General features: G+C 32.2%; 1 protein-coding gene across 1 annotated transcript; it reads right to left on the reverse strand.

Moving 5' to 3' along the window:
• Window positions 1–4569: 4569 nt before the first annotated feature.
• LOC148625647 (homeobox protein Nkx-2.1-like) lies at window positions 4570–10696 on the reverse strand. Its single transcript, XM_088569301.1, has 2 exons — window positions 10225–10696; window positions 4570–6714 (listed from the first exon to the last, which is right to left on the reverse strand). Exons 1-2 carry the CDS (start codon window positions 10544–10546, stop codon window positions 5960–5962), a joined length of 1077 nt encoding a protein of 358 aa, XP_088425427.1. The 5' UTR covers window positions 10547–10696; the 3' UTR covers window positions 4570–5959.
• Window positions 10697–15005: the final 4309 nt, after the last annotated feature.

Raw genomic sequence — 15005 nt, forward strand, 5'->3', positions numbered from 1 at the left:
TTGCGTTTGCGGTTTGAATACGATCCTTAGTAGTACTAAATCTGTTTCCAGTGCTTTTACAATAATATCTTTTTATCCACATCACAGCACAGACGTTAATAATACAGTTTGGTGCAAATACTTCAGCTGAGCTAGGTCGGCAAATAGGTAGCAAAAAAAAACCAAATTAAAACCAAAGCAAACGGGCAACGTCCAAAATTTTGAACTGTTTAATTCATAATTAATAATGGTGCATGTTTCTTTTAGCGTTTAGTAAATGCATTTTTCTTATGAAATAAATTAATCCTTTTAGTAGCTAAGGTGTTGGCACAAAATATAATACCTTACATTTAAAAAAAGTGTAACATCTTTAGATAAGAACGGGTACGGATGAGAATCGTTTGATAATTTCACTAAAACTTTCAGCAAATCTAAACTAGATTCAAACTAGTTACAGGTGTCGGGCAGTGACAAATCAACTACACACCACTATACACTAAGCGCGGATTTGTAGTGGAGGTATATAACACATACTACAATTAGCTCATATATTAAATCAAAATCATAAATATTTGTTTTCTACTAAAGAGTTTTATTTTGTTTAGAACTAGTCAGAATGCTGACACTTCTATTCATCTTCAAAAATGGCAAAATAAGTTGCATAATGTTAAAACGTTAAGACGATTTTTCACCATTAAAAGCTATGTATGACAATTATTTAATAAATCTTCTTTGAATGAGGCTATATTCAAATGAAATCATTTATTTTGAGTGTTTTTAACTCATACTCGTGTCTTTATAGTACTGTGTACAAGATTCCACTTCTAGCAGTTCTCGGCAACTTCAAACCCGACTTCAGCCAAACTTATACCGATAAGTAGTATTGAACGGAACTTTTGTTTGCCTATTGAGAAGGAGAATAAGTGAGAGTATTAACAACTAAAAGAGGAACAGTACGTGAATTTCACACCTTGTTAAAAAACCTAACGTATTACAATACATCAATGCTGGTTCCCTGTCGATATCTATTGTCAGCAGGTGCGCGGATCTGAATGCAAATTCCTTCGATGTATTGTGCAACTACCACATCCCGGTGCTTTATTGTAGTGTCTATGCCAAAGGAACTTGCTTAACTTTGTGATAATAGTTTATATTGTATAATATTTTACGACTGTTATTTACTTAAAGAGATACTAAGGATGTCGGATATTATTGAAATTCCGGGTTGGTTTTTTTTTTTCGCCTTGAAAATGTCCCCAGGTGCATTCTACCCTATCTTTTATGTCTGGAAATTCTTTCGCTTAATAGGGTTTTAGTGTGTGAAGAACATATGTTTTGTGGCCCTCGGATAGCTTTAGAGAGAATGTGTTACTTCATATGCAATACCGACTCAATATAAAATCGCGTCCATCTTGGATATTTTAGCATATTTGGGATACTTGTGGCACATCATGTGCCCCCTTTTTTTCTTTTTAGTTTTTTGTTTGTTTTTGTTGTTTTAGTTGATATTGTTTGTCACGGTGTGAAATTCACGAACTGTATGTTGTGTTTTACGTTTTCCGTTTTTTTTTTTCACTTCCTACCTTTACGTGTGTCGAAGGAGAATATTATAGTAATTTTAATACAAGTCAACGTTTTCATCTAGGATAGACAACTATAGAACAAACAGCATGTAGTGGTGTTTATTTTCTTTAAATCTGAAATCGTTTTGATTAGTCTTCTATTTATCTTTTTTTTTGTTTCATCCATGTTGATATATTTAAAAAAAAAAAACAAATGTACCTCAAGCAACGTAAATGATTTTCATACACGTACAGTACATTAACTTGCAAGCATTTCGCCACGTTATGGTAAAACTGAATTTTTACTTAAGCATTAAACTCGTTCTGTGATTAATAAATTTGTTCAAGTGAGTTCTGATTTCTTGCAGCAATCGCCATAAATATATAAAGTAACTTCATTTCTTGATTTTTTTTTCTAGTTTTTATCACTTTCTTAACTCTAGCTTTTCATTTAGTTGTATCAAAAATAATCTAATGTAAACATTGATCTATTTATCACAGTGATTAATTAACTACATTCGTGATTTTATAGATATAGCTACTTCACCAGCCCATCCTCTCTTGGACAAATCAAACATGCCTAAATAATTACCAGAACGGTAGGAGGAGTCGAGAGATCCCAAGCAATTAATATTCAATATTTACTCGCACAGGTTTTCTTCGTGGTTTCTTTATCGCGTTTACTTTCATCAAAGTACCAAAAAGGATTTATCTCAAAAGAGAAACCCACAGAACACCAGTGGTAGTATTTTAAGCGATTTAAATAGTCCTTGAGTACAAAGAAATAAGAAACATTATACATACAGAAGTGGGTAAAAACTCAACGATTGGGTACAGGGTTTCATTGTAATTGCAGGTGTATTTACTAGGGTGTCATCAAATAATTACTCTATTTACAGGTGACAAACTTACTTATAATTAAAGATATTTCGGATTGTCACTACTTCATTATTTCAGGTACGTTACCGAACACCTGTGAATAAACATCAGAGTCAGGTCATTAGTGAGATCTACAGAGCAAGGTTTCGGTAATATTTTATCTGTTTCAAGTACCATCCTCTTTTTGCCAGCCTTTGGTAACTTACTCCCAATTAGAGCATCATTTTATCCAACCCATCAATACTAAAACACACACATTACACTTTAACACCAACTTGTAAAACGGTTTCCATGCCCCGCTGCACAGCTTTAGACCAGTTGATCAAATTTGACTTAAAAAGTTGGTGAATCATTGAAGTCAGATATGATATTTTTGCATGATATAAAGAGAGTACTAAATTTGTTTAATGTAAATTGTTACCTTTATTAATCTTAAAAGATTTTTGGTTCTAATGACTTTATAGTACATTTTCGGGCACTTATCCTTCTTCAAATGACTATTTCTATTTTTTCTCAATTTTTGTTTGCAAATGAACAATAATGATAATAAATAGGGATGTACATAGTATCATCTGCAAACTGTTAGTATAAAACACTTTTGCAAAATAAAACTGAACGCTGAATAAAATTACTTCCGGTGTATAAGTTAGGGACCCACCATAGTTTCTAGGTTCGTAATGGAAAAAACACAGGATTGAAATTTTCAAGAAAAAAAAAGCCAGGACATGCTATACAAAACATTTGAAAAAGACAGTTTCTGTTATTGTCCTAATATTTTTTTGTTTAAATTCAAAAGGCAGGATATAAATTTTCTCAAAATAAAAAGACAGGTTAGAAAATTTGATTTTAACCGGATCCACCGCTCCCCCCCCCCATTAAAATCAAACTGTTTATCCTTTATTGAATATAAAGTATAAAAAAGTTCGTTCGATAAAATTACAAAAAGTATCATGAGTGTAATTTTACTTGCCATTTTATAAGGGAGTGGCCATTTGATTTTTTAGTAGGAGGACTAGAATCAAATAAATAAAAAGGCAGGACGATGATATATGTTTTAAAAAATCCTGTGCACACTGAAGTAAAAGATAAAAAGTTAGGTCATAATTGATATTGAAAAAAAAATCCAGGACACAAAACTTGATCCTAGTCCCATAAAAATCAGATGGTTGCAGCCTGAAAGTGATTTTTCCTGCTTTCGTTCTGTTATCTGTTATCTGTTGAATTGCTATTGTTTTTTTTTATAGATTTACACAAACCTTGTTTGTTCATTTCATTGCATGTATCTTATATGTTCGGAATAAAACAAATTTATGCTGAAATTTTAGATGAACTCTTGTAACTCCACAAGAAGCGTTGGGGAAAACATAAAATTACCGCTAGTTGTAACGTAAGCTGAATAACTTTAGAATTATAAAGTCGTCATTTCTTTCTTCACAGTATTAAAATGTCGTTTCATGCAGGTGAATTAAAACCATTGTTTAATTGATTTTCTTGCTAACAAGAAAGGCTCAATATAGAGAACTCCTGCTTTTGGGGCCAATTTTGCACGGTAACTGACGCCGCAAATTAGAAGACAATAAGTTTAAGTTTCTAGAGACTGAGACTAGTACTTCTATACTACATTTTATCGTGGTTGTTTATTTGTTGTTGTATTTTTGGAGCATATTTTTATTTATGTGATAATATTTATTTATTTATTTTGCACTTCCTTTAAAGTCAAGATAAAGATATCGATAGTTTCGGAAATCTTTTATCGTGTGTTAAAGTGCCGTTAGGAATCCCCCCTCGTTGTATTCTCCAGGTGTTTAGGCTTTAGACGATTTATATATACCTATGGTGCTATACAAACACACACAAACAAACAAACAATGGACAACAGACTGATGTTTCCGAATCACTATCAGCATTATTTTATTTTTTTCATATATGTGGATAAATAGTTATTGTAGTGTCATTGCCTCTGAGGGTCCATAATCGGTCAATAAACTTGTATTCGTGTGTATACATAATTATTTGGTATGTTTTGTTACGTGTGGTTTGGGGTTTTTTCGTTGGTTTAATATTTATTATAGTTTGTAAATTAACGGCTTATTTTTCAACTTTGTACATGTAGATATTGTGAAACATACTAATCGAACCAAAACTGTAGTGAATTTAAACAGTTTATTGAAGTAAATATTACCGATTTGTTAAAATGGATCTAAAAAAAAAAATAATTTACTAGTTTCATATTCATATTTGAAGGGTAAGAATTGTACGTGTATATCTAATTCTTACACAAGACCATCAGTTGAAAATATACTGTAAACAGTTCTATTGTGTTATTATTAATCTTCCAAAGAGCCGACCAAAAGTATATCACTATTGGAACCCGAATTCACAAAAATGTAGTCAGGAAAGATTTTATTTTTAAATTGATGGAGAAAAAAACTTTCAAACACATATACCGAAATGTTAAGAAAATATCTTGTTGGTCGAAATCATGTTCTTGAGAAGATTGATAACGAACTGTTTTTGATTATATTCATCTTACTGTTTGCCTTACAAATAACAAATAGTTATTACTCTAATATAATGACGTGCTTCGAAGCCCGTGGTAAAAATGTGATAAACACATGACCAACATTTCATGCAACAATTAAGCTGTGTCTATTCAAAAGTATGAAGAAAAAAGTCCTATTAAAATCGAAATAAACAACGGGAACTCCATTTTAATATTGTTTTACCACGGGTTGGCAATTTAAAAGGCCAGCCAGTCGTAAAACAATGATTAAATGAGTTTCCGTGATTTATTTCTTAAATATGCATCAAGTACTGATTAAAAATATTTTTTCTATAACGGTTATAATATTTCCTGTGTCTCACAAATTTCTCTGAAATCGAACCAAAAAATACGAACATAGTAGTTCCGAAAAAAAACCAACTTTGCAATGGTCTTTTTAGTGATGTTTTCTCGAGAGAAAAAGACGTATGAATAAATGCATCAGTGCATTGCTAAAACCATGATTGAACAGATTTTCCACCGCGATATAATTAGATGCTGACAAGAGATTCGAAAAGAAATAAAATTGATAAAAATAAATACTTAAATTGTTCAATAATATCCGATGCTAAAAATGATCTACAAAGAAAGTAAAGAACACACAAAATTTAATTTTATATTTTTATATTCACCGAAATTATTTGCGGCAATCTTTGGCGCCACATAATACAGGGTTATTTCACACTTCCGGAAAAAGTTTGAAATGTTGAAATATGTCCCATTCTCACCGATCCATCGGTCAATATTTACAGTCAGTATTTACAATGTTTGTTAGAATCCGTTATGATTTACGACCACAGAATAAATTTGTTTAAGAGTTGCCGGTTCGTTATATTGTTTTATTACACAGAATTTATTGCTAGTAAGCAATCGAATTTCCATATCTCGGTACTGTGCAGCCTGCAGAGTGCACGATTCAAACGAGTAAATATAAAATACTCCGATCATGTCCGCCTGTGAAACAAATTCTTTTTTTTTATTGTATCTTCACGTAATTTCACCATGTCCTCCCATTTAACATATATGGTGATGATGTCATATTATTTCCGTTAACGGCTGACGGGTAATGTAGTCCCTGATTTAGTGCACTGTGACTTAGGGAGTGAGAATTAGTGGCGCAATGTGTTGACATCGTACCAGAACTAAGACTATTTGGTTGAGACAGAATTTTTGAATTTGGAACCGGTTGCGAAACGTGCGAACCGGAAGTTCCAGTGTGTCCAGCACTCATTCTATTTTGGGAACTGTGTTGTACATGCGTAGTTTGTGAGTCTCCCGAGTTTGAACATGGCTTCCCATCCTTAACAAGAACAGGTACTGCTACACGTCTTGGTGAATGTTGGCTTTGTTGAGAACTTTGACTAGGTGATGAATGTTCAGACGGGGCCGAATCTTCCTGGGAACTTTCAGGAGATCCTGGTTCACTCTTTACTTTATCTTTTGATTGTCGTTTGAATTTGTACCGATGATTTTGGAACCAGATTTTTACTTGTGTCGGTGTCAGATTAATCATACTAGCTAAATGTTCTCTTTCTGGTGCTGATAAATATTTCTGCTGCTTAAAACGCCGTTCTAATTCATAAACCTGTGCTTGCGAAAATAGCACCCTTCTTTTCCGTCTCTGTGTAATCGGAAATTGCATCCCGGCTTTAGTATGGTCGTATCCTCCGAGGGCAGACATATTCATATGATTCATACCAGATGACATGGGTGACATGGCACATGAGCTTGGTCCTCCCATCAGTCTAGAAACTGAAAAAGTAAATTAAGATTATGTGATGACAGAATTTCTATCTTACAAAAACGTGTACATTTATACAATGCATGCCATTCTTGTTCTATTCATGTGATGACGAAAACGGTCATTCATAATTCATTTTTGTAATATTTTATTTTATGATTTCTCCGATGCATCATTTGAACATATGACTTTAAGACGATTTCCTGAGTAAAATAGGATGAGATCAAATGACTGACATTTTAACGATTTACTCGTAACCAAGAACCAAAAATACATGTATACGTTGAAAATTCTTGAACGTACTTTTAAATATTAATTCATATACTTTATATCTGTTGTATTATCAACGGTGTCCCTCATATCGCACAAAAGAATATCGTTTACTTCCTTTCTATAGGAAGAAATAGCATCATCCTAGCGGTCATGTGACAAACGTGAAATTTTAGTAGGAAAAAACCTTTCGAAACAAAAGCTAACAAGTATCGTTACAACACGTGTTTTGATATATGTATCACAAAACAGCAAGAATCCAGGATAGAAACTTCGAAGGAGGAAGAGAGATAACAAGTACCGAAGAAGTAGGTAGCAATGATAACCTCGGTTATCCGAGTCATTTATCAAACTATGACACACGGTAGAACAGTTCGAAGATTATGATCAGACCGTTTCAGTTTGTAACATGGCTTTAATTTTAGGGGCATGAAGTCACTGGCCGCTTGTGGTTGACCACAATTGCCTGTAACGAACCTGTACCAATACGTTTGTAGTCCTCATTCAAGTACACTACCGATATTGCACTTCGAAGCAAATTAAAATTCGTTAAAAGCACGTTTAATGATAAATAAATATCGAAATGAATGCCTTATTCTTCACTAATAAATAAAATATATCGTATATAAGTGCAACAATTTTTTAAAATCATGTTTTTCCCTTAAAAACCATGCAAATTATACGTTTATTGATACTTCATTTCTGACACCAGTCAATATCAACCAAAAATATAATAAAAGCACGTTCTTTTCCATAAAATTGAATAAAATATTTGCGATTCCGTATCAACGCTAACACCACTAAATCCCATTGTCACTGTATTAGAACCGATTAATTAAACGAGATGAACCGAAGGGAAAACTATTTAAATGTAGAAATTGACAATAAATTGAGCAACTGAATCTGTTAGCTACTAATTAGGGATAACCTTCCCCTAACGGTTTAAATACAGTTATATCTCTGTTATTATCCCTGTAATAGGTAGCAATTTTGTTCGTTAGTTCAACAATGAAACCTTCAATTATATCACAAAGGGCATCAATAAAACTCCGTGATAATTCCCTGCCGCACAGAACCGAGGCTAATCAAATGGAACATGCCATAGAAAAAGTGTCAGGAAATTTGTCACACGTATTTAATATTTATTGATAATAATGAAATCTTATATTTTACCCATTATCATTGTGGAAGGTTGGGGTGTGCTTTGTACCCAGTGAATTTAATGTTCTTAATATGGTATTATGCTTTTATTAAATATCATATTTCAATGAAAAATTCCGGTAAAAATATACTTTTTTTTAAAGTTCTGTCATCGTGTTTTTAAATTTCTACTATCAAATTTCATTTGCTTTCTGACAAATGTCATAACTATTGAATAAAAATAATTTTTAAAGTATTTTTAGATAAATATTTTTTTAATATGCTAATATTCCCAATTTTCTCATGTGGACTTCTATTCAAAACATTGCTCATATTTTGATACTACAATTACGGTATTATACACATGTTTAAAATGTTCAGTCCAAAATAACTGCTTATTTTTTTTAAATTATATTACAGAACAAAAATCTCGGGAGTAAAATTTCCAATAATAAAAGAAAGATATAGATGGAAAATGTTTTTATCCATTTTCCTGTTGCTCCGAGATATGCATTTAGCACGTCTAAAATTTCATAATTATAGGCGATTTTTTTAAAGCTCAATGAAAATGAAAAAATTTGGCTCTATGTACCGAATGCCAATTGTTTATTTATTTTTCTCCATTAGAAGTAAATATTAAAGTATAATTTGCCAAAAGAGCTTGAATGACATAAATTTCATTGTTCATAGTATTATAATTTACGACGGAGCATTGTAAACGGGAAGTAAAAAAAAACATTTGTATTCTTTTCCTATTTTTGCCTTGGCCCTTGCTATTTGTTATGCAGATTTTCCCTTTAGACTAATCCTTCTGACTGTTGCCTAGAGTTTTCCAGTTTTGTAATATTGTTATCACGCTTCATTGTTAACATACGTACATGCAGTACCCGATTTATATGTGACACAAAAATAAATTAGTATGTGTCTGTCTGTCTTTCTCTATTCATTATTCACGCTTTCCTATGTAGCCAATGTTAACATGTTTTAATTTTGATCTCGGAGTTTGAAATCTAATTCGATTTCTGATTTCTCGGGGATTCATATTTTGAAGTTAACAAGAAATGCACTATGTTTTACTTCGGAAAAATACATTGAAATTTATTCCAGTAAAGTTATAATTCTTCCATATATAAGTTGCTGAACATTTTTGTCACAGAATAATATTATTACTAAAATTATCACTATTTTTTCATCTTTTCTTTGATTGTTAACTCAATATGAACAGTTTGTGGGCAAAATTAAATATATTTATTGAATTTACGATTCTGTTTTTATCATTTCATCTGTTGTGTAATTTTTTATCATATGATTTATATATGTATTTTTCTATAAATGTAAATAAAAAGCCGCCCCGAGTTTTCATAGGAAGAGGAAACTTGGTTATATTCAACTATTGCAGCATAACGCTCCTATAACAACAAAAATTACAATGTAAAAAAAAATAAAAGATGTATGAACTATATTAAAAAAAACAAGTTACTCAGACAAGAACAGCATGTGCCGATTTAGTAAACAGCCTTTAAATTTAGGGAGTTTCTCTCTTCAGCACATAATTAAGCTTGTGGATAAAAAAGATAACCTATCCAAAATTGGCTGGTAATAATTTAAAAATAATACACAAATCCATCTTTTCCCATTTATAACTTCAATGAGTTGGCAAATAAAAACTTGAAAACATTTCTCAAACCCGATTAAGTATCTAATGAATTATCTCTAAAACAAAAACACTGGATAATTTTAGCCGAGTTTATCAAACAAGTACGAACTTAGACTAAGCCAAGTATGAAATCATAATTGATATATATTTCTAAATAGTTTATAGTTTGCCTTTAATAACGATTAACAGCACTTAAGAACTTCGAATATCATTTTAGGTAAAACGGATTACAACTGAAGATCTTTGAAGTTCAAATAAGACCCATCGTAGCGTAATAATGTAGACAACAACTCTTTCCAACTTTCGAATGCTATCCAAAATGATAAAAATATTTCGAGTCATCCTTGAGAATCTTAGTTCCACTTCACTTGTCCCAAAGAGTGCTTAAATGTCTTACAAGTACTCAATAGGACTTTCACTGAAGAATTGAGAAAAGCTCTCAATAAAAACTTACTTGCAATACGATCTGGGTTACTACTGTACCAGTTTGAAGAACTTCTAGGATCTCCATAATGTCCGAAGTCTGTACCATTGCAGTACTGGGAGGCGAACGATGGAGTATGATGAGAAAGCGGTGGTACATATCCAGTATGATACGGATTTGACACAGGTACACTCATGCTTGCCATCTGAGACGAATGATGCTGAGAGTGGTTCCTATATGGAGCCAAAGGTGGAATGGCGGCCTCAATCGTGGTTCTTCTGTATGTATCCTCTATAGGCGATAGTATATCTGTTACTGAAAACGGTGTAGTGTGTTTTGGACTTAGGGACATCACCGCTCGAATTCAGAGTGATTATTCTCCGTTAGCTTGATGTTTTTAGGTCCTTCAGATATACTTTGTTACGTGAAGGGCCAATCTGGACAGCCAGAAGCATCATCTACATAGAACACCCTTCAATCTTGACAAATTATGACTGAAAAAGTTTAAACGCATGCGTGTCTAATATTGTTTTATTGACAAATACTTTATAAATCCCTCCCCTTATGGAGAAAGGTGGTCGTTTAAGATATATCACGTGATCGATACCTGGAGAGAGAAGTTCCTGAATTTCCGATTAAATTTTGTATTTATGGCATTTCTGACTATGTTTATAGTTAATTGCCATAAATGGGCACTTTGGTAAAATTTACAACAATTCCTAAATTTTGAGTTCCTTGTTGGATATCTCTATAAAATATTGAGATGCAAAATTTATTACACGGAATTATAAGCTTAATCTTTCGGAATTAAGATAATCCTCAAGGCTCTTTGATTAACAAAGATTTGGAGGCGTGGCAGAATTTTTTGTCAAGTAGCATTTTGACACAGGTAAATCTACACCTATGATAGAATAAGAGAGAAAAGCATTTGTTAAGTGTTGAATAAGTACCAATCTCGTTTTATTTTCATTTAATAAAGTTAAAATATTCTTATTTAAATATAGTGTAACAATTCTTTTCTTGTCGCAAGTAACTTCATTTTGTATCCAATTTTGAAAATTGGAACCCATTGATATAGGAGCATTGTACATTGTGGTAAGATGTAGAAAAGAAAAAAAGTATATAATATATTTTTTTTTCTCATTAATTAAACTTTAAAATATTTCGGAAATATTTTCAGTTTCTTATTTGCACAAACCGATGGTAAGAAAGTACTCCGAATTTTGTTAATATTGACTATAATTTCAAGGACTTACTTCTCCAATTCATTTTCGCCTGTAAATCCGATTCTAAGCTTGCCAACACATGAATGTTTTTACAAGAAGGCTTGTTTTCAAATAAGATTTATATTTGTTAAAACACGTGTAAAAAGTTTTCTTTTTCTATAAAGATTTAACACAAATAGTAATGCCTTTATCACATTTAGGGAGTATATTTCAATAGGTACCGGAATGATCTGTCAAAATATACAAGGGATAATCATTCATCTATTGTCCAAAGTGAGAAAGTTTCTACAGAGCAATTAAAAGCCTTTAATGGTGTCAGAGGTTACATAATACAACTTTGATACACCCAACAATAGTGGTAATAATTGTTTATAATCACCTTTACCGTACTTAACGCTTTGACAAGAAAAAATCTTAAAATTCCAAAATCTGAACTTGGTGCTTAGAACGGACGTCATATATTTCAGCAAAAATGTGTGCCAATGACCTCTGTATTATTCATTTCCGGTTTTTACGATTGTTATTCCAGAATACAGATATGAATTTGTCTTTGTAACGTTTCCTCTTTCGTACACGAAACCAGCTAAAAGCATATGATGTGTATATAATTATCCAAAACATTTCTTTATGTATCTAAAATTTAAAAAAACTGAATCGTCTACCCTTTTCAACAGAAAAAAACATCCGAAATCTGCATTTTGACATAGCAAAGTTGAAGTTTTTATGAAAAAAAACCCGAAAAATTGGAATAATAAGGATTGTACGCCTGCGGTTGCTCATGTTTTTTATATTCTTACCGTAAGTCTCAGTGCCATGGACAAACGTAGCAATTTAGAATAATCAATTTATTTTTAAATATATTGGATTGTGCACATCTTACAAGATTTGACTTAATATTTAAAATAAAAAAAATATTTGTCTAATTTAGTAAAGCTTCTGATATTGGTGTCTTTGACAGTGATGGCAATATTAACGGACTAAGTCTCCGATAAAACCATCTTATGAAGGAATGCTTTTTCATAACGTTCTCATGTTTGACTGAAAACTTGTATGGTTGGGTTTGGTAACACTTGATACAGTTCGCCACTTGAACGAATTTTCCCCTGGTGGTAACAGTATACTCATGCTTGTCTTTAAAAAAAGGTATAAATTCAATTTAACTTCAAAGTTTTAAATAAATAAAAACAAACATAAAGAGACTTTGTAGAATCAGTATTTTGTATTACGGAATTGTTATAATTTCTCTATTTTTTAAATTTTACCATTATTTTTTTTCTCATAATAAACAATTAGTGCAAATGTATATTTTTACATAGCATTTTGTATCAGTAATTTTTTTTGGACTTTTTCAAACATCAAAAATATTCTATTATCGAGTTCAATTTGCTTGCTCAAAAATTAGCTATATGATTAACAATCTCAATATTTTTGGAAGTGACTACAAGCCGACTACTTTTTATTAACTTGTCAGAGGCAGAATGTACTCGTTCACTTATAACAAAACAATAATGTATTTTTTTGGAGAAAAAATGGAATTTGAATTTACGTTAAATGTCACAGGCTCTGGGCCCCGTATATATCTATATATTTTACAAGACTGCTAGATTAGTCTATCTATTGCACGAATGCTATGGAGCTCATGTACGCAACAACTGTAGCATAGCTTTGTATCCAGCAAATATACAAATATGTTTTGCTTTCGTCAAAGTAAAGTTTCTGGGTGAAGGTATGTAATGCACTTTATGTCAAGTCTGAGAACTTCTTAAACCGATAAGTCATGAAGCACCGCTAGAGCAAGTGACTTGTACATATGCATTTCAATGATCTTTGCCCTTAATCTTGTTTCGTATAATATTCATATTACAATTTCAAAGCCGTAAAAATGTAAGCAGTTTTTAAAAGCATAGAAATTTGTGTATTGTTGAAGGGACATCTTAGATGGTGTTAGTATTGACATAACTCTTTTATTTGGCATGTAAATTGAAATATAAACCGGACATATTACCTAATTAGGCAGCATTCAATTTAATAAAGTTCTATTGAATTGATACGGCATTTCAATCTCCCGTCACGCAGGCCTTTTTCTAACGGACTACTGTGCAAACTGTACATTATTGGCAAAGTAAAGCATTAGTTCAAATCGTGTTTGTTTAAGTTATCTGGGTAAATGGTGGGGTGGGCTAAACCCAAGTAGAAATCAGAAACTCGACAAACATGAAAAATCTGTAAAACTTACAGCAAACAGTACTTTTGTTTCGGTTTGTTATTTTTGTCCATTTCTTGGTAATCTGTTTGTTCTTCTGGCCTGTCATATTGGTCAGTTAAGTAAACACGGCGGACAGGTATTTAATTTTCTACTATGTTTTCTTTTTGACACTTACTAATTTTGGGCTTTTATTTGGATAGATTTACTACGGCGAAAAAATAAAAAAATTGTCGAAAGTAAATTATTCTTTTGAAAATTCCAATATTTATAAGAGGTTAAAGTATTCCGTTGAACAACACAGGTAGAACTGTTTTCTTTCTTTATTTACTTTTTATAATGACACTAAGCAGAAAAGATGACATGAAAAATAGGCTTTAATTGAGGTTTTATGTTCAATGCAGTTGATTCATAAGAAAAATATATACATTTTGATTGTATTCCTAAAGACGACCAACGTACGAATGGAATCGTTTTAAAACTGAGATTTAAACAAATTAACCTTATTACTGGTACCTATAACGTGTTAACATTTTAGGACCAGTGGTGGATCCAGAGTTTTAAGTAAAGGAGGGGGGGGCAAAAAATTCCTTGACAGGATCACCGGTGAGGATTATGTGATCCTAATTTGCTAGTTTTTTTTTAAATTGCAATTTTCTAAGGGGGACCCTAGCCCCCGGGCCCCCGGGCCCCCGGGCCCCCTGGATCCGCCACTGTAGGAGTGTCCCTGCACTTGCATATTACCTTTTAGGTCCATTGACATAGTTCTCTTTAGTCCAGCGACATAATACTTTTGATGCGTATTGACATATTACTTTTTAGGTTTAATAACTGATATAGTACTTTTAATTCCATCAAAATTGTGTTTTTTTGGTCCACTGTATAGTACTCTTAAGGTCCATTGACAAAGCACTTCTTAGTAGTTTTAGGTCCACCAACCTAGGAAGTCCCTGTACTGACATTGTGTTTTAGGTGAACTGACATAGTACTTTTTAGGTGCACTGACATAGCACAATAACTTCTAGGTGCACTGACAGTTCTTTTTTTTAAATTTAGGTGCATTATGACTTTAGGTACACCGAAATACATGTACATGTAGTACGATTTTGGTGCAGTACTTTTTATGATCGTTGATGACCACTTGCTCAATAGTATTACGATACTCATTGTTTCGATGAAGTATGTTAATTGTATAACATGAGAGGTGCTTGTAATTAATGTTTTATATAGATTATCTGACTAGGATAATACTGGTTTATCCCTTCCCATAATCCCAACCTACCACCAAAAATATTAATATTTTTTAAATAACAGTTAATTTTTTTTCCTTAAAAAAAAAACGTTGTCAGATAAAGTGGCAGATCTAGAAATTCCAAAAGGTC

The sequence above is a fragment of the Perna viridis genome, chromosome 2, assembly GCF_037379345.1.
Source record: "Perna viridis isolate PV_CMFRI_1.1 ecotype Kerala chromosome 2, ASM3737934v1, whole genome shotgun sequence".
NCBI lineage: Eukaryota > Metazoa > Mollusca > Bivalvia > Mytilida > Mytilidae > Perna > Perna viridis.

Coding starts and splice junctions, on each gene's coding strand:
- LOC148625647 (XM_088569301.1), bottom strand. CDS start 10,546: ATGTCCCTAAGTCCAAAACACACTACACCGTTTTCAGTAACAGATATA. Junction 6,715..10,224: donor TAACCCAGATCGTATTGCAA/GTAAGTTTTTAT, acceptor TTACTTTTTCAG/TTTCTAGACTGATGGGAGGA.